This window comes from Balaenoptera musculus, chromosome 3 (assembly GCF_009873245.2).
Source record: "Balaenoptera musculus isolate JJ_BM4_2016_0621 chromosome 3, mBalMus1.pri.v3, whole genome shotgun sequence".
Classification (NCBI taxonomy): domain Eukaryota; kingdom Metazoa; phylum Chordata; class Mammalia; order Artiodactyla; family Balaenopteridae; genus Balaenoptera; species Balaenoptera musculus.
This window is the reverse complement of record NC_045787.1, coordinates 7,724,025-7,744,957: the sequence shown is the minus strand read 5'-3', so window position 1 is coordinate 7,744,957 and position 20,933 is coordinate 7,724,025. Positions and strand designations below refer to the sequence as shown.

At 38.8% G+C, this 20,933-nt stretch overlaps 1 protein-coding gene across 4 annotated transcripts in view; it reads left to right on the top strand.

Annotated features, from left to right (window-relative positions):
* The window catches only part of SEMA5A (semaphorin 5A), a 528,372-nt gene that overhangs the window by 179,027 nt on the left and 328,412 nt on the right, over positions 1 to 20,933 (top strand). For all 4 annotated transcript variants that reach the window (XM_036846398.1, XM_036846396.1, XM_036846394.1 and 1 more), the window contains one exon: positions 1,329 to 1,525. In XM_036846398.1, the coding sequence (XP_036702293.1) occupies positions 1,405 to 1,525 (121 nt within the window). In that variant the 5' untranslated portion in view covers positions 1,329 to 1,404. The remainder of the gene's footprint in view (positions 1 to 1,328; positions 1,526 to 20,933) is intronic.

Below are 20,933 nucleotides of genomic sequence, written 5' to 3'. Positions count from 1 at the left end.
GGAGGAAGGTCGAAGAAGCTGTGGGCATCTTTAATTTTCTGTACTTTGCCTTACCCATCACACTGAGTGTTTGCTGGGTTTGCCTTAATTTCTGTTCACATTGACCCCACCTGAAGTCACAGCTTCCTTTCTTTCTCTTCTGAACAATTGCTGTATCTTCAATTTAACTTCTCAACCTTTATGCTCTTCTTTAGCCGATTTCCTATGTATGCTATGGTGAGAATGATTACTATTTCTTCTAATGTTAATATACTGTGGTAGCTTATTGCCTAAGAACAGAGACCTCAGACCTTAGTATCGTTCACCGTCCAAATCTTAACCCAACATTCTCTCTAAGCTGCTTTCCAGTTCTCCCCTTTCTATCCCCTGGGGTCAAGTACAGTAAACACGTTGCCTACTCATTCCTCTTGGCCCTCAAGTGCATCCTTTCATCCTCTCCTGGATTACTTCCAGAAGTCTCCATCTGTTGAAATCCTCTTTATCCTCCACTATTAAACTCAAATATGAAGTCTTCCTTTGACCCACTCTTGATCTCTCTAAATAGCAGTCGTACTCTCTCTCCTAACCCCCATAGTGCTCCTGCTTCTTTTTTATGATTTTCTAACAGCTTGGATTATAGTTATTTTTATGAACCTATCTTATTTTAAAGCTTATTAATCTTTTAAATTATTCGTAATCTTTAAAGTTTCCCTGCTCCCAGCACGGCCATTTCATTTCACCCAGTAGGTGCTCCATCTACGTTTTATTTGATGCACACTTGATCTCTAGCCAAAAACTTTGCAGGCAGGTCATCTGTAAATTTCAAAGGAGAAATGCACCCACTGTGGATGATTTTTCAGAGTTGGGTAGCATAGTGTTAATCAGGTTATTAGTCAAGGACAGACAACGGTCATGGCCTTATTTAATAGGGGCTTTTGTATTTTGAAAAGGGAAGGGGAGGGATTCTTAGGGCTTCCACATATAGATCTGCATTTGCATGAGGGGGCAAGAATGATGTTCCAAGGGAAAACCAATCGACGATCACAACTCTGAAACCGAATTCTTCACGGGGGTGGGGATGATGACAACTTGATAGAGCTTAAACTTGAACATTCCTTCTTTTATAGTCAATGGCTTATCTCATAAAATTATTGGGAGGAAAAGAGGTCTAGATTGAGACATACATCATTACTCACACATTTCTGAAATATCTCCTAGAAAAAGGTGTGTTTGTCCAAGCACGGCAAGGCTCTTTTTTTTTAAAGGGCGTGATGGGGCTTTACTGAAATACCACCCACCAGAAAACGTGAACCCGTGTTAACGCACTTGTTCTCTTTTGCGTGTTTTAGGCACTTTCCCCACATGACGGGACGACGAGCTTCTGGTTAAAGACAAGTGTCCAGAGCCTAAGGTCTCCTGCCCACCATGAAGGGACCCTGCGTCATTGCGTGGCTCTTCTCAAGCCTGGGATGGTGGAGACTCGCCCAGCCGGAGACAGACGCATCTCAGTGCCAGAGAGCAGAGCATCCGGTCATTTCCTATAAAGGTGAGGGTCGAGCACGCTCTGATTGCAAAGGCACCATTTAAATGCTCGTTCCATACTCATAATAGCACTGGTTATCACTCTATTATTCTGTGAGTCTTGTTTTAGACATTGTTTAAAATCAGAGCAAAAATACAAAATCCCCCATCACAAGAGTTTCATATTCTGAAACTGATCACTATCTTAAGAAGAATCCAAGCTCAGAATAATCATAGGCAGAAAGTCCCATTGTTGAGGCCACTTTTACTTAACAGGTGCTGTCAGCCTCCTAGGCATTTGAACCGGGGGAGAAAAATGTGACCCACAGAAATAACAACAAAACCAAGCAAAACAAAAAATTCCTCATTTCAGCATTTCCCAACAAAGCCTTAGTCCCACCACACAATGTACGCCTTTGTCTCTATCTGGCATTGCGTGGCAGACAGAATTGGTTTACTGTCTCAAATATGCCTACATATCTGTAGGATCAATTGATTAGTGTGTATATACACATTCTTTTATTCTTTAATTCATCAAAATTTATTTAGGGTTCTTTACACCCTGGACATTTCTAAGCATTTAAGGTGATAAGTAAACTAGTCTTTGTCTCTGTCCTCAAGGAACTTGCTCTTACATCATGAAACTGAGTATAATTAATCAGACATTGTATTTTAATAATTCATCCAATGAATAGTTTTGTGGTCTGTTATTTTGTAACTTTTATATCACAAAAAGATTTGAAATATATACAAAAATAGAAGAGTCTAAGGAACACCCAGCCCCTGTATTTATTAATCCCTGGCCCACCTTTTTTCATGTATATCCCCACCCATGCTCTACACACATTCACCAAATTATTTTGAAGCAAATTCAAGAAATGATACAATAGTGCCATAATATTTCACTTCTTGGCTATCGAAGATAAGGAATTCGTGATGCCATAATCACACCAAAACATCAGAAACCCAGACAAAAACCAATGCCATAAAATTAGCAAACATCCAGTGAGTCCTGTGAGAGCCCTGATGGTCCCAGGAATGCTTGTGCCTTGTTCTGGTAACAGTTGAACTGAGTCAGGAACGGAAGGACCTTCATCTCTTGCAGTTGGCTGGTGTCGTCTATTGCAGTTGGCTGGTGTCGTCTATTGCAGTTGGCTGGTGTCGTCTATTGCAGTTGGCTGGTGTATGTCATGAGTCTCTTCATCCTTCGCTGTGTTTTGTTGTTGTTGCTCTCCCCTTGCAAATTAATTTTTAAAGAAACTTGAGTCCATCGTCCTGTGGAGTTTCCACAGTCCAGGGTTTGCCCAGCGCTTCCCATTGCTGTCATTCGGACGCTCTTCCGTCCTGAACGTGTCTGTAAATTCGTAGTGATATCCAGAGGCTGCCCAGATTCAGGTGTGCATCTTTGTGTCTCTGCTGTGTCACGGATGGTGCTGCGTCCTTCATCGGGATGTGAATTGATCAGTCATCGAGGATCACGGCCTAAATCTCCTGATTCATTCATGGGTGAAAAACTGGGAGTTTTCAATTTTACAATTCTTTTTGCATTTAATGGGTAAAATATTTCTACATAAAGTAACTTTCCCTCCTCAACTATTTGAATATCCTGAGGGTGCAACTGACATAGGAAAGGCAGAGTGAATGCTTATTTTTCTTCCCTTTACCATTTTTGTAAAGAGCCTACTTAGTTGGTTCTCCAACATTATCCAGAGGGGACAAATAAAATGTTATGTTTGCTTTTTTTTTAAAAAAAAGTGGTTATTAGAATTATTTTTAATACATGGATTTCAATATTTGGTATATTTCCATCACTTGCAGCTTATGTTCTTACAGATGGTGAAATCATCACATTTCAGGCCTAGGGGAGCCTCTTGAGGTTGGCCCCTGAGTTCTTTGGCAACAACCCAAGTGGCCTTGGATGGCTTGATTATTCTCTGGGATAATAAGACTCCTCTTATCCATTTCCTTCTGTTGACCTGAGAATGAGCCATTTTTATCTGATTCAAGCATAGGGGTGATCAAAGTCAGGTGTTTTCAGTGTATAGAGCTAAGGAAAGCGTTCTTTAAAACGCACCCGAAGTTGCTCTGGATACTTCCAGCTCATCTCCAGGACTCTAGAGACTTTCTGATCCTCTTCCATTTTATGTCTCTATCTTTCTCTCCTGTGCACAGAATCCTGTCTCTGCAGGTCAGCATAATTATTCCTTTGCCTTTTCCTGTAATACATACTTAGTCATTTCAGAATAACAGTTCTGTGCAACTTTAGTCCTTGTTGACTACAGAAAACCCTTTCGGATGATTTTTCTTCTTTTCTTTTAGTCCTCAGGGTATAAATCTCACCGGAAAATTGAAGCAAAATTAGCACCTTGAAATTGAAAGAATTTCCCTTTGTAGGGTTGTGCCGCCAACTCAAAATCCAGTTAATTTCATTTGTTTAATTTCACTTGATTTTTCGAGGTTTTCAAAATTTACATTACATTATTCTGTAGTGTTTTAAAGTCAAATTAATAAAACAAGCGGTGTTCAGAGAAACTGTTTTCCTTACCTTGTTCACTCTCTCTGCCTTTAGCTCACCTTTTACTTATAGTTTATAGTTTATGCTTCTTTTTAAATATAAACCAAACTCCACACACACATACACATGCACATATATATTCATACCCTCTTTTCTTAAAAAGTAGCATATATACAGAGTTTTCTCTATCTGGCATTTTTTGACATCATGATATACCCTGGAGTCCACGTCCCAGTAGTATGGATTTATGTCACTTCTTCTCATAGTCACATAGCTCTCCTCTATGTAATGATCTCTAGTCTACTCAGCAACTCCCTGCTGGGAGAAGTGATCATGTATAGTGTTACAATGTGTAGTGCCTCCTGCACTTTTGATATTTTTGCAAGTGTAACATTGACAGAGATTCCTGGAATTGGGATTGCTGGGTCACGGGGTGACTGCAGTTGTGGTTTTGCTAGATAACTGCCTGATTCCCTTTCATGAAGATTGCACCATTTTGCATTCTCATTGCCCTGGATAGGAGTATCTGTTTTGCACTAGACTTTCCAACAGAATGCACTGTTAAGCTGTGGGATTTGGGAAAACCCCATAGCTCATAAATGGCATCTCAACATACTTTTAATTTTCATTTTTAAAATTTGTACTGAACATTCAACAGACATTTAATAACTGCCTATATATGTACCGGGGTCTGTGCTAAATATGGAGGAGATAGAGGTAAAAAACCTAGTTCCTGTTAAGGGTCTAGAATATCTTGAGGATTATAAACCAAAAGGACCGTTGCATTACATTGTATTAAGGGTCCTCTCAGGTGTCTTTGCCGGGTGCTGTGTGAGCCCAGGGAAGGGGTGTCTGAAGCAGACAGCCTGGGCTGTAGAGGAATGGTTAAGGAGGTTTTCTAGGATGCAGCAACGCCAGAGCTGAGTCCCAGATGATTGTTAGAAGGTGTTTATGAATCTCATGAGGGGAGCACAGCAGTTTTTGGCAAGTGTCGAGTACAGTAAGCCATGAAATCTTAGTTCAGATTACAGAGAGGAAGTAGAGGGAGGTGAAACTTACAGTGAGGATTCAATAATGCACGGCATCAAAAGGCATCTCAAGAAGTCCCCCTCGGGCTTCCCTGGTGGCGCAGTGGTTGAGAATCTGCCTGCCAATGCAGGGGACATGGGTTCGAGCCCCGGTCTGGGAAGATCCCACATGCCACGGAGCAACTGGGCCCGTGAGCCACAACTACTGAGCCTGCACGTCTGGAGCCTGTGCTCCGCAACAAGAGAGGCCTCAATAGTGAGAGGCCCGCGCACCGCGATGAAGAGTGGCCCTCGCTCGCTGCAACTAGAGGAAGCCCTCGCACAGAAACGAAGACCCAACCAGCCAAAACTAAATAAATAAAATTTTTAAAGAAGAATAATCAATGTCTTAAAAAAAAAAAAAAGAAGTCCCCCTCTTGTCTGCACAGGCTCACCTTGGAGGATGGAGAAATGCCGGCAGGAAGAGCAAATTCTGGGACCACTGCTGTGACCAAAGGGAGCAGTGATGAGGGCCTGAGCTGCGGGAGTGGTAGCAGAAATGTAGAGAATTGGGTGGATCCTGGAGACGTGAAGAGGGAGTTGTTGATGTTTTAGAGGATATAAGACAGGAGGGGGCAGGAGGCACTAAGAGTGAGCCCTGAGTTCTTGGCTGTTGATTCCAGACGAAATAAAGAAGGGGAATCTGAAATGATGTCAGATCGAGAAAGCTGAGTTCCTAGCTGCCATCGGCTGGAGTTAAATAACTGAGAGCAGGTATCATGGGAACCAAGAAAGGAGAGCTTTTCCAAGAGGGAGATGGCCGTCAGAGTGTCTCATGATGCAGCCAGTTCAAGGCACCTGTGGGCCAGAAGGTAGAGTGACAAACTCATCCTGATTTGCCCGAGACTTTTTGGGATGTAGCACTGAAAGCCCTACTATCTTCTGGGAAAACTGGGACAGATGGTCACCCTCCCAGAAACTCTGTCAGCAATGGTGTACTAGTTTCCCAGTATTGCTGTAACCAAATACTACAAACTGGGTGGTTTAAAACAATCACAGTATCTTCTCTCACAGTGCTGAAGGCTAGAAGTCCAGAAGCAAGGTGTCACCAGGGCCACGCTCTGAAAGCTCTAGGGAAGAATCTTGGCCGCTTCTTAGCTTCGGGGGGCTGTCAGCAATCCTTGGCGTTCTTTGGCTTGTGGACCCATCACTCCAGTTCTCTGAGTCTGTAGTCACGTGGCATTCTCTCTGTGCGTCTGTGTTCTGTGTCTGTTTTCTCTTCTTTTTATAAGGACACAAGTCATACTGGGTTTAGGGCCCACCCTCACCCAGCATGACTTCATCTTAATTAATTACATCAAGGCCCTATTTCCAAATAAGGTCACAATCATCACAGGTGCATGAGGTTAGGACTTCAACATATCTCTGGGTGGGCGTGGGGTGGACGCATCAACCCGTAGCAAACGGCATTTATCAGAGCAGTTTGGCAGCAGTGCTGGGGATAAAACCAGATGCTCATGAGTGAAGGGATAAATGTGAGGTGAAGAAATAGACATAAAAATAGAGAATTACTGTCTCAGTTGGCAGGGACATGAGGACAGGGAACGGCTTTCAAGAGAGTATTACTTAATCATCCTTAAATGGTACTGGTGAAGAGAGAAAAGACAGGGGGAGATAATTGACTAGGCAAAGTCCCCGGGGCTATAGGAGGGGATAGGATATTGGGCAGAGGTGAGGGATTAGCTCACAGGAAGGAGACCCCACCTCCAGCCAGCCCAGAGGGAGGGAGGCCAGGGCACCCAGGATGCAGGGCAGTTAGAGGGAGGGAGTACCTGGGGACCTCCGTCTTGGCTGAGAAGGAGTATGCAGGCCATGGGCCGAGAGTATGGGTGCTTTAGGAAGGAAGTGCTTCTCTTAAGAAAGGATAAGACTGTTGATCAAAAACAGACATAAAAGATTCCCTGTGGCTGCTTGGAGCCCAGTCAGTCCTTGAAATGGCTCCTGTTATAGCTGAGCAGGGCCATGGCTATGTCCCATAAACACTCTTCTGCGCTCAATACAGGAAAGTTTGAGAAGGTGTGATCAAACACTGATAAGAGAGAACTAAAGGAAGGGCTGGATCATCTTGATGTTTACCATCTTGGTTTCTGGGTACGTTTAAAATTTCATGATCTAGCATTATACGTTGGAGGCACCCTGCACGGGAGGCTTCTCAGGAAGCGTCTGCAGGAACATCTCAGTACAAGGAAGCACATTTCATTGAAGTCTTGATTTGATTTACCTGGCTGGGCAGGAGGTGCTGGCAGGATCTTTTTTCCCAGCCTTGGTAAAATATTTACCACTTCAGGCTCCGCTTGTCTTGTGGAGTTCATTGCTCAACAAGCCCTAACAGCTTGCTGTGTTTGCAAGGGTACTCCCTTGACTGCATGTTCTGGAATATTTATCCCTGCTCGTGCAGTGGCTGCTAAAACACCCTGACCCGTGACAGACGCACCCTTCACACTTATGTCCTTGTCGTTTGCTTAAATGTCTGTTCCAATAAAGGGGGGAAAATTGCGACCCTTCAAGACAGCGTGTTTCTCAGCACGCTTACTGAATCTCATAACTGTATCCGAAATGAGTTTTAAATGTTTAATGTCCACTTAAGGCGATAGTGCCATATTCTGCTTTTGTTTGTTTATTGATTAAAGTTTACCCAGCACGCTCGCAATTTAGAGAATGTGCTCCAGTTATAGGAATTGGGCAATTTCACATAACACACAGAGAAAGACCACCGCTGGGTTGAGTCATGCTGTACTCAGGCTTACTTTGCCTTGCAGCTTTAATATCATGACTAATTTGGAGGCCTTTTTTTATGTCTTAGCTGACAGCACTTAGTATTTTTTTAAATTTATTTCATTTGAAATATAGTTGATTTATAATGTTGTGTTAACTTCTGCTGTGCAGCAAAGTGATTCAGGTACACATATATATATAAATATACATATATATGTATATATGTGCACATTCTTTTTCATATTCTTTTCCATTATGGTTTATCACAGGATATTGAATATATTTCCTTGGGCTCTACAGTAGGATCTTGTTGTTTATTCATTCTATATATAATAGTTTGCATCTGCTAATCCCAGACTCCCAATCCATCCCTCCCCCACATCCCCTCCCCCTTGGCAACCACTAGTCTGTTCTCTATGTCTGTGAGTCTGTTTCTGTTTCGTAGATAGGTTCATTTGTGTCGTATTTTAGATTCCATATATAAGTGATATTATATGGTATTTGTCTTTCTCTTTCTGACTTACTTCACTTAGTATGATAATCTCTAGTTGCATCCGTGTTGCTGTAAATGGCATTATTTCACTCTTTTTTCATGGCTGAGTAGTATTCCATTGTATATATGTACCACATCTTCTTTATCCATTCATCTGTCAATGGACATTTAGGTTGTTTCCATGTCTTGGCTATTGTGCATAGTTCTGCTATGAACATAGGGATGCCTGTATGTTTTTGAATTATAGTTTTGTTCACATATTTGCCCAGGACTGGGATTGACAGCACTTACTATTAATGCCCAAGATGACTTCTGCCTGCAGAATCAGGCCAGGTGCTGTGAATTCTCCTCTCAGCTCCCTGGGATCTCTATCTGTAACTCCTGGATGCTCCTGCTGAGTGTCTTCCTACTTCTGGATTTGTTGTTTGGCCTGAGAATTGTTTTGGAACTTACGGAAGAAACGTATGGATGCTTGACACTAGATTAGCAGTATTTGGCCCCAGGTCTGAGGAACTCGGAATGGCTATTCCAGCTTGCGCCATCACTGGGACCGGACTGGGAAGTGGCATGTGGCCCTCGAGTTTAAACAACTGCCTTATCCCCACATGTAGCCTTAGGTGATTGAAAAATCCATGACCGAAAGGGGCCAACCCAGGATTTTAAACTCGGGTTCTATTCCCATACCACAGGATGAATGATTATTTTTCACGGATCCTGTGTTTTTCTTTCAAATGGTATAACTATATTCCATTGCCTTCCTGTTAAAGGCATTGATGTGTTCAGTGTTGACAATAAAAATGTGTGGCAAGTTTTGTAACTCTCTGTTGGCTCTTCTTTATGTTAACTTACTGGGAGCCCCAGCTCTTCCCTACCTCCGAGAGACTGTCTTTCTCCCAGTCTGGAGGGTGTCACGTACACATTTCCTCTCTCCCTGTTAACTGCCAACCCTGCCCATGGTCCTGCCTCTTACCACTCTTCCCTTGACTGGCTCACAGACCTCGGGACCACTGGCATTGCTTGGCTCACCACCTGCTCCCCTTGGGGCTCCACACCTGTTCTGTGGCTCCTTACATGTGTCCCAGCATCCCACGCCTGTCCCGTGGCCTCACGCATGTCCCATGGCTCTATAGCTGTCCTGCGGCTCTTCATGTGGCCTCACAGCCCCATGCACGTATCAAAGCTCCATGCCTGTCTCGGGGCTCCATACCTATCCCATGGCCTCATGAACATCCCAGGGCTCTGTACATGTCTCACGCTGCTCCATTTTCTCTCTGGGTTTTTGCTGTGTGGTCTCTCATGCCCCAGACAGGCATGTGGTTTCATGATTCTGGCTGGATTTTATCTCTTCTCCTAGGATCTAGGACGCTCATCACCACAGGAGGGACTGTCGTAGATAATTTCTAGAGGCCCTGTCAGATTTCAGAGATTTCAGAGTCTTTGACCCTGTAAAGACCTTGATTAAAATTGCTTACAGTATTTCTCCCTGTTCTTCTAGTCTCAGATCTGCCATTTGACCTTTATAAATCATAAGTGTGTATGACTGCATGACAATGGCCCACTTTCTCCAAGGAAGAATTAGGAAAATTTATTTTAATTAAAAATAGATTGCATAAAATTCATTTTAATATTTTCATGTGAATCTGATTAAATAATAGCAAGATACCGATTACTGTTGAAAAGTGTCTTAAACTCAATGCTTTTCTTTGTAAAAACTAAAATTTACATAAATCAAGTGTGATTCTCTTTGGTTTCATAACGGGTTATGAGTTATCCTCCTTTGCGTTTATTTGGGAAAGAAAAGTGTTGTTATGGATCCTATAAAAAGTCCTTAGACCCATCAATAATTTAACTGCTGTTGTCATGCAAATGACTGAATGTTTCATATACTGTAATCTCAAAATTATGTGGGCAGAATATTTGAACCTATATGCAAATGAAACAACTAAGGTATAAGTACACTGCCTATGCTATACGTTAAGAGCTACACTTGGTAATACATTTTTTATTTTAAAGTCTGTTGCTAGTTTGCTATCTGAAAAAATGGAATATTAAAAAACACATTACTTTTCAACTCTACAATGTAGGTATGTAGTGATCATTCATGAGTGCATAGAGGTGTTAGAAGAAAATGCACTCACTGTAAAACCACTATGCATTATTCATTGAGTGAATTGGTTGCAATACCTGTGTTGTACTTTTATGTTTATTGATCTTTGATTGATGAAAGCTGAGGGTCCCTGTTGTATGTTTTTTATAAACAATGATTAAGTTCTGATGAAAATAACTTATTGAGTTTTGAGAATGATCAATAACTTTTGGATTACTTTTGTGTTCTAGCGCCACTAATGAAATAATTTGTAAGATTCCACATCTATATTTTATCTTGAGATAATCAATTTTTGATTGATTTGTCTGGGTGGGGAAATAGTTTCTATTTTTCTGAGACTGCAAATGGAATACTTTAGAAGTTAAGTAGTTCAATGGGATTGCATTAAAACTGGGGATAAGAGTTTGTGAAGTTATTGTCAGGAGTCTGATTTAAAACGATCATTTCGTTGGGCCTCAAATGGTATGTTATTGTATTTTATTTATCTTTAAGCATATTATAGTCTTTCTAAGCATTAAATGGGCAATTCATCCATTTCTCACAATGACGGTAAACAAAAATCTAATCCTTTTTTTATTTATGAGTAAGAGTTGGAGATTAAATGTAGGGTGAATAAACTTTTAATTAAGCAATACTTTTTCTTGGATTTATGACTTCTTGTCTTCTTCTAATATCAAGGCAAGGTAATCTGCCATGGTCACATTTGAGGAGACAAAACATTACGCCCATTTCAGCAGACAGCAGTGCTGAAATTTTTCTGTTATCAATATAACAAAGAAAAGACTACACTGAGTTTTCTAAATCTTATTTAGTTTGTGTACTAATTTAATCAGCACCATAACCTTTTATTTTCCTGAAGCTTTTTAAAGAAAAGGAGTTATTTTTTAATTTCTCTTTTGCTTTCCCATTTCCCTCATGTGAGTCAGGGATAGACTTCAGAAAGCCTCATCACATGGGTCACATGAGGCAGGAAGCATTCTCATTCATAATCAAGAGTGCGGTGATAATGCATGCTAACACGCCAAATGAATAGATTCTTCCAATCTGCAAGATGACAAACTTGTCGTAATGCTATTTGACCATTCCCACCTTGAAAGCACCTCTGGACTGCGTGTTAGATAGACTACAAACCCTATTAAATAAAATCAATGAAACGAGACCCTGGTGCCAGAACAGCTGGACTGGCAGAGTGCTCCTGGTGGCTCTCAGAGGGTGATTAACGATTGTCATTCTTATTCCTAGTTTTGATTTTTGTGCCACTGGAGTCCCTCACCTCATCACACAGAGTCTTTAGCTTCTGCTTGTTTGAAGATAAAACCAGAGCTCCAGTTCATTAATAATTCAATCAGTCTTTACTGAGTGCATATGATGTGCCAGAAATGGTTTCAGTCATGGGGTTACCCCAATAAGCGAAACAGTAGAAATCTCGGCCTGTGCTGAGTTTACGTTCTATTAGGGGAGACAGACAATGATAAGATAATATAATATAGACCGGGTTATATGGTGCTAAGGGCTGAGGAAAAACATAAAGCAGGGAATGCGTTAAGGAGGGGAGGGGTCTTGCAGTTTTCATCAGGGTAACCAGGTGTGCTTGGCATTTACCTGTTGCTTCCATCCCCACAGCTGTCCCTTTTATATTTCACTTTGTACAACTGGTCAGAGAGTCGGTGAAATTTCTCAGGCTTCCGACCCAGCTGGGTTCCTGTTAGGATGTGTGAATGGGAGGAACCAGCAGTTGCTGAGGAGGCTGGAGGAATAGTGAGGATCATGTTTATGCCTGCGTAGCGTGGCTGAGGACCGAGGCGATTCTAAGTCCCCAGTTGGGGAGCAGGCAGTCACAGCTTGAGTCACAGCTGCTTGAGAAGAGCACAGCAGCAGGAACAGGCTTATGGGGTCCAGCCCAGCTTGTTAGCAGCTGCTCATCTTTGCGTGTCATGCATTCTTCCTTCGTTGTTGTACTTTATCTTCCAATACCTTTACAACCAATTCCCTATATTAAATGTTCTCTGTTTGAGGTACCTAGGGTGGTTTCTCTTTTCCTGACTAAATTGTGCAGCATACAGAATGACCCATTGAGTCAAGACTTAAGGAGGTGAGGGGGCAAGCCATGTGGATAAATGAGGAAAACGTGTTCCAGGCAGAGGGAAGAGCAAGTGCCTGGGCCCTGAGGCGGGAGGGTACTTGGCAGGTCTGAGTAAGAGCAGGGAGGCCAGTGTGGCCTGAATGGAGGGAGTAATGGAGGTGAGATTGGAAGGATAATAAGGGCCACGTTCTGTAGGGCCTTTATGAATTTGACCTTTATTTTGTGGGGAGGGGGGACACTGGAAGATTTTGAGCAGAGGAATGATAGTGTAAGGCACTAACATGACTTAAAGGGTCAGTCACTCTGGCTGTTGTGCTGAGGACAGACTGAATTGTGGTTGGGCGTGTGGGATTTAGAGCAGTGAGAGCATTTTGGGGGCTGGTGGGTGATCTAGACTGGTGATGGTGGTGGCTTAGTTGAGAGTGTTAACAGTGGACACCAGGGAGCAGTGGCCGTATTCTGGATAGAGTGTATTTGGAAATCAAGTCCAAAGTATTTCCTTTCAGATTGTACATGTGCTGTGAGAGAAAGAGAAAAGCAAGAGAGACTCTAAGGCTTTTGGCTTGAGCGATTGATCAGAGTGGAAGTGCTATCTACTGAGATGAGGAAGGTTGTAAGAGAGTCACGCTTGGAAGGAGTTTGGGAGGCTCAGTTTTGGACACATTAAGTGTGAGATGTTTCTTTAGCATCCAAGTGGAAATGTCTAGTAATCAGCTGCATATACAAGTCTGTATTTCTGGGGAGCGATTTTTTGAAAGCTCTATGAGGCACAGCAATTTGGAAACTAGCAGTGATGAAGAGAACAAGAAATCTGAATATTTAGTCTTTATGATTTTTGTCTGGATTTTAATGTTAGTTACTGTATAATGCAAAAGTATATTGAGAAGTTATAATTTAGTAGTTAAAGAGAAAACTTCAAATCATTGCATGGGTGGTTCAAGCCAGATTCAAACATTTTCTGAATTAAAAAAAATAGACTAGAATAATATAAAGCATGACTCATTCAAATTTAGAGCTCATTTGAATGCTTTTATTTCTTAATTCCAAAGGGTCAGCCCTACTTAAAAAAACATATTTACAAAAGTAAAGCTCCAGCATGGAAATAATAATTTCTCCATTTCATAGTGAGAAAACAAAATCTTAGCTGATAAATCCATGGATAAATGTATAAATCCCTAACACAAAATAATTAGTTTCGGGACTATAAATGCAAACCAGTGCAAAATATATGAATGTGTGAATTCTACTTTCATGATAGAGTTTTTAACCACAACATCTAATACTAATTTTGCAAATTGTATATAAATTGACAGAAATTTTCTGTCATATATGTTTCTTGTTTGACCAAGATTTGGTAAACAGATGATTTTTAATTTGAAAAATGATATAGGGGACTTTTCTGTCTGACCATGATGGGAAAAAGGGATTTGATTTACCTTCGTGATTTAAACAAGAAAACCAGACAAAATATTAGCAAGTACAGTTTTCAGACAATGGGCAACAGGCAGAGGATGGCACAGGATTGTAATTTCTTAGGGAAAGGAAATAAACAAGATGAGTCCTATGATTGGCTCAGCTCACTGAAAGTAGTTTCCAAGACATAGCACAGTAATGGAGAATACAAACATAGACCAGCATAAATCAAGTCTCAATACATTAAAAAGGATTGAAATCGTGCCTGTGTAATCAATGAGCACATCAGAATCAAACTAACATTCAGTAACAAAATGGTATATAGAAAATTATATTGGAATTTAAGCAGTATAATTCTAACTGGCTCATAGGTCAAATAAAAAATTAAAGGGAAATTCTAAAATATTTTCATCTGAATGACAATGAAAGCACAACTTATCCAAATTTGTGGTATATAGTAAAGCAGAGCTCAGGGTGGGGGTATTTATATCATTATTTACTTATATTAGGGATGCAGAAAGATCTGCTATCAATGGTTTTGGGATCTTCCTTAAGGAAGTCTACAAAAAAAATGCAAATTAAACCTACAGGAAACAGAAGGAAGAAGAAAATGAAGATGAGTATAAATCAGTTTAAGTGGAAATAAAGAAAAATGAAGATCAATGAAACTAAAACCTAGTTCTTTAACAAGACCAATAATATCAATAAACCTTTAACTAGATTTGTTAGGAGCAAGAGAGATATATATTTATCAATATTAGGAATGAATGAGGAGACATCACTACAGAACCTACAGAAGTTAAAAAAGATTATTAGAAAACAATGAACAACTCTATGCCAATAAATTTGACAACTTAGATGAAGTAGGCAAATTCTTTGAAGATAAACAATCTCTCCAAGTTCACTTAAGAAAAGTCAGATAAACTAATTCTGTATCCATTAAAGGAATTAAATTTGTACTTAAAACTCTTCCAACAAAGAGAACTTCGAATCCAGATGGCTTCAATAGTGAATTTTGACAAGTACTTAAGGAAAAAAAAGGACACTGATTCTACTCTTCCAGAGTAGAAGAGGATGGATCACTTCTCAGCTTATTTAAGAAGTCATTATTACTCTTACCAAAACCAGACAAGACATTTTAATATATAAAACTATAGACCAATATCCCCCACAATCACAGGCACAAAAATCCTTAATAACAGTTCAGCAATCAAATCCAGCCATTTGTAAAAAGGATAATACATCATGTCCCAGTGGGTTTTATTGCATAAACATAAGATTGCGTGGGATTTCCAAGGTTTAACACTTGAAAATCAATGTAAATCAGTGCATTAACTGACCAAAAATATTTTTTAAAATTCATCTCAATAGATATAGAAAAATCATTTGATAAAATTCAACACACATTCATGATAAAAACTAGAAGTAAAGGGCGTTGCCACACATGACAAAAGGCACCTTAAAAAAAATCTAAATATAATATAATATTTAGCAGTGAAAGGCTGAATGCTTTCCCCACAAGAATGTTTACCATTACTATTTTTAGTGCTTTTAGTTATCATTGTACTAGCCCCTAAGAAAGGTAATATTAGATAAATAAATAATATATTATAATAAAAGTAATTTAATAAACAAATGGCATACAGATTAAAAAGGAAGAATAAGAGCGGTCACTGAAATTTTAAAAAGACCTATTAGAACTATTAAGTGAATGTCTCATGAGTTCCAGATACATAATATAAAAAAATTCAATTGCATTGTGATATACTATCACTTAATAATTATAAATGGAAATTAAATTATATCATTTATAGTAGCGCATAAATATGAAATAAGGATATCTTTAACAAAATATGTTCAGGAGCCAAACATTGAAAGCTACCCAACATTACTGAGAAAATTAAAAAGACCAAAACAATTGGAGATAAATATTTATAGATCAGATATTTAATGTTAAGATATAAATTCAACTGTAACATATGCATTGCGATCTATAGACTCTTACAAACCCAGTGAAAAGTTCATGTGCTTTTATTGTGTAAATTGAAAACCTGATTTTAAAATTTACATGGAAATACAAAAGACTTAGAAAAGCTGAAAGAGTTTTTGAAAAGGAGAGTAATTTTGGAAGTCTTACTGTACTTGAATTCAAGACAGTGTGATGTTTGCACAAGGATAAACATAGAAATCAATGTAACAGAAAGCAGAGACCAGAAATAGACCCACATATATACTGTCAATTAATTTTCAGCAAAGTGGCCATGGTAATTTAATGAGGAAATACAGTTCTTCCAAAAAATGGTGCTGGAAAAACTGGACCTCTCCGTGCAAAAATTAACTGAAATGGATCATAGACCTAAAGTTAAGAGACAAACTTATAAACTCTCTAGAAGAAACTGTTTGAAAAAAAAATTTCTCAGACCTTAGATTAGGCAAAGATTTGTTAGGATACAAAACGGCACATAAAAGCAAGTTTGATAAACTGGACCACATAAAAATTAAAAACATTTGCTCTTCAAAGACACCATTGAGAAAAGGAAAAACAATCCAGATGCTATGTGAAAATATTTACAAAACACGTATCTCCTAAATTTCTTGTGTCCAGAATATATAAAGAAACTCTTACAACTTTTATAAATGGACTAGAGATTTAGACAATTTGAAAATACTAATGACAACCATGGTGAGATATCCCTACACATTGAGCAGAGTGACTAAAATTAAAAAGACTAATAATACTAAGCATCAAGGAGGATGTGGTGAAAATGGACCTCTTATGCTTTGCTGCTGATAATGCAACATGGTGCAGCCACTTTGGAAAACATGCAGTTTCTTCAAAAGTTAAATATACACTTTCCTTAAATTCCAGCAAACTCACTCATAGCTCTTCGCCCAAGGATAATTAAAAAGTTGAATAATGTCTACAGGAAGATTTGTACCCAAAGGTTCACAGTAGCTTTGTCCCATCTAATCCAAACTGGAAACAACTCAAAAGTCCATCAGTGGGGGTGGACAAATTAATTATGTAAAATAGAATACTACCAGAAAATACAAAGAAATAAACTACTTAACACAGACAATGAAATGGATGAATCTTAAAAGTAGTATACTAAGTGAAAGATTCCAGATAGAAAAGACTGCATATTCTGTGTTGTCCCATTTTGTGAAATTCTATAGAAGACCAAACTAAAGTAGCAGGATACATATTAATAGTTGCCTGGGTACAGGGCAAGGGAAGGAATCCACTGCAAAGGTTCCTGAGAAAATGTGTGTGTTGATGCAATCATTGTATGTCACGATTGAGGTGGTGGTGATAAGGTTTATACAGTTGGTAAAAGTAATTGAATTTAAGCAGGTAAATGTTATTGTGTTTAAATGATACCTCAGTGAAGTGAATTTTAAAAATTATGTTAATTCTCACAGGGAGCTCTGCTCAGTATTCTATAATAACCTAAATGGGAAAAGAATTTGAAAAAGAATAGATACGTGTATATGTAAAAAATAAATAAATAAAATGGAAAAAATAAATAAAAACTATGTTAGTTCCAGCTCTAATGGAAAAGAATGGACTTGTCAGAATGTAGGATCAAATTGCTTAAGAAATCGCCTGAGTTTGTCAAAACACAGTGAGTGCCATATTTCCTTGGCATTCAGGCCAAACATTATGTGAGAACTTTATGATGAGAAAAATTGTTATGTGTAATAATGTTATGCAACATTTAATAAGACGTGTGTGTATTATGTATGTGTGTATCAGCAGAGCTACTTAAAATCCAAGATATTCAGGTCTTGAATGGAAAACCACCACATAAGCTGTTTAATCATTAAAGTTTTTCCCTCCAGCGCTATTTTAAAAGCCAAAAACCCTGTAGCACAGGTTAACTTGGTATAAGAGAGGTAATTTATATAGAAAGGTGCTTCTTCAAACACTGCCCCCGCCCAAGCATAATCTTTGGAGGAAAATATTTCTGACTCATATGTACTTTGAGAAGATGTCATCACATCTGAGAACTGCTGATTTGTAAGTTACTTTTCAATTTAAGAGATAATACTACTTCTTGGAATTAGCAGCTATTAAAAGCATAGCGAGGAAATGAGAGAGGCATGCATTTAGCTACAATAATTTTGGTCATAGTGCATATAATACTTCTTTATTCTTTACAGGGCTGATTTTCTATAGGTGGTCCTTTCCTTTTCCCTACTTCTACAGTTAGAAATGGGGCAATTAAAGGACCCATTTGTGTAAAGCAGCGCTGTCCAATAGAACTTTCTGTGAGGATGGAAGGACATTCTGCCCTGGCAAACATGGTAGCCATTGGCCATGTGTAGCGGTTAAGGACTGAGATGTTGCTAGTGCAACTGAAATAATGAATTTTAAAATTTATTTAATTTTAATTCACTAAAATTACAATATAAAAAGGCATGTATTCGTGGTGACAACCATGTTGGATAGCACAGGTACGGACCTTTGGCTTCTAGCACTATGTAATAAATATTGGCATAGGCTCCTGTGTGTCTACTCAAAGGCCCTGTGTCCTGGCATCCTCTCTGAGTCAGTTTTTTGGAAAGCATCATGGTTCATGTTTTAAGAAAACGGGGCTAGAGAAAGGAAAATTGTGTAATTGTTATAATTCTACTATTAACTATTTCTCTAATGTAACGGCAATCTCTTGTTGTCTTTCCTTTTGATCTCAGTTTCTTTAAATGAAAAATGAGTATACTGGACTGTTATATCAAAGGTTTTTACCATACTTATGATGCTATTGCCCTTCAAACTAGGATAATAAGGTAACCCAAAGGACATTTGGGACACGCCTTAGGTCTTTAAGAAAATTCCCTCCTCTCTTATTCCTCAAACAATAGTAACGTAAAGTTCTGTATTATAAAAGCAAAATAGAAATTGAGATTTCTATTGACATTGTTGACGTTGACAGCATCTTTATCACAAATGTTTAGTAGGAAAAATGAATTTATTTCATATATAAAGAATGGTTTGCCCTTTCATTTTCATACATTTCCACAATTAATTAACGTATTAAAGTGGAATTAATTTCATTTTAGACATGGCACTTTTTCTATCTAGAAGCAAACAACTCAGAGGTGAAATATTAATTTATATTTCAAGTCACTAACGCAGTGACGTTTAGAAACTCCTACTCTGAAAGCTCACTGGCTGTTAAACTTACAATATCAGTTAGAAGTATCTTGGCTGCAACTAACAGACAGCTGACCTAATAGTGGTTTAAATTATAAGGATATTTATTGTTCCCTGACTAGACTTAAAGAATTAGGCATCCAAGCTCAGAAGTGTCAGCAATGTCCCAAGCTCTGTCATTTTGCTCAATCATCCTCATGGAGCTGGCCTTTGATTTTTGTTTTTATTTCATGTTTGGATGGCTGTTGGCAGCATTCAGAGGCTGGCAGCAGCAGGAGAATGGGGCATAACCAACTTCTTGACCCATCTGTTTCATATCAGAAATCAACAACAAGTGTAAAATCTTTCATGGGCGCCATGTGCAGAATTGTTTATATGCAAGTGGCCAGAGCTATGCCACGTGGCTGCCTCAAGTTGTAAAGGGAAAGGAAGTATCTGGCAAAATGGAATGGGAAAAGTCATGAATTAACCCCTGAGTCCAGTAGGCCTGGGAATAGAGTGAGATGAGGAACTCACCTTGGGTGCATATTTAAGAGGCATCAAAAAAACCTCGGTAATTAAGATACGTTAATGCAATATATATTTTTTAAAATCAATACAAATGACAGAAAAATCCATGATGAACAAACTATCCAGATTTTAAATAGTCAAGATCAGTACAGTCTCCTTCCAAGCCCTATGGAGATCCAATGTCTTTATTTAAAATATTAATAGTTTGTTCTTCATGAGCTTTTTTGTGTTAATTTACACCTTGAAAAATATTGCATTAAATTATTATCTTGATTGCTGAGTTTTTTGGCACCCTCTTAAATTTCACAAGGAGGAACTGTGGAACTGTCGAGCAGCTCATAGCTTTTGTCTCCAGAGCTGTGCCACTGGTTCTTGTGTATCTGTCCCATGAATAAATCATTATATATGCTTCATAGAATATTTTATAGTCTAAAACCCTGGTTAATAAACAGAGTGTATACTCTATATTTATTTCTGAACAGGAGTAGTACTCAATACTCTTTTTGACTGAAACACTGACTAGACACTCTCATGATAGGAGACAGAAAAAATTTCCCCTAGCAGATTATTTCCAACCAAATCTGAGACACCATGAAGAAGAGCAAGAATTCCTCACTTTTGTATTTTCTCGTTTTTTAAAAGAAATATTGTTGAATGACTTGAGACAAAAGATGATTCATGAAAAGTTTGAGAGGGTAGAAAGATCTCTTGGTGCCTTTTCATGTCTCTTGAAGTGGGCAGTGGGAATTTGAGTCTCTTTGAGTGACTAAGAATGTCCTCAAAGAACTCATGTTGCAAAATTGTGGAAATTATAATTATGCAATATGAGAGCTGGTACAAAAGAATTCACCCTTCCTGTAATATTAATCTCACTCTATCTTTGGTCTGATTAACTCTTAGGTGATATTGATAAGCTGTTTATTTGAAACCTCTTAGGCTTTTTTTCCCCTCAAGGAACCTGATAAAAGCAAGGCTACCATCTCTCACTGGGAAAGCTTTAAAATTCTATCAGTCTATTCCTTATGAATACAAGTAACCCTCCTACGATGAAAATTTCATATGAAAAAATTTCATCTAGCCCTGTGAAGCCTGTCTAATATAGATATGTTGTGAGAATTTCCTGCAAGGCTATAAAATAAGTTTGTATTAAGGGTCAAATGTATTATTCACACCATTTATGAGATATAAATTCTTCAGTCTCAAATGTGTCTGCACAAAACTGCTCAGTGTCTTCTCTGATTTAATTCAGATTTGAAAGCTCTTGAGGGCAATGTTTGGAACTGAGGGGAAAAAAAGGAAGATCATATGGAAATAATTTTCATAGTTGGTTGTTAAAGATGCCTGCTATGAGAAAATTTAGCGTACACAGCAGTGA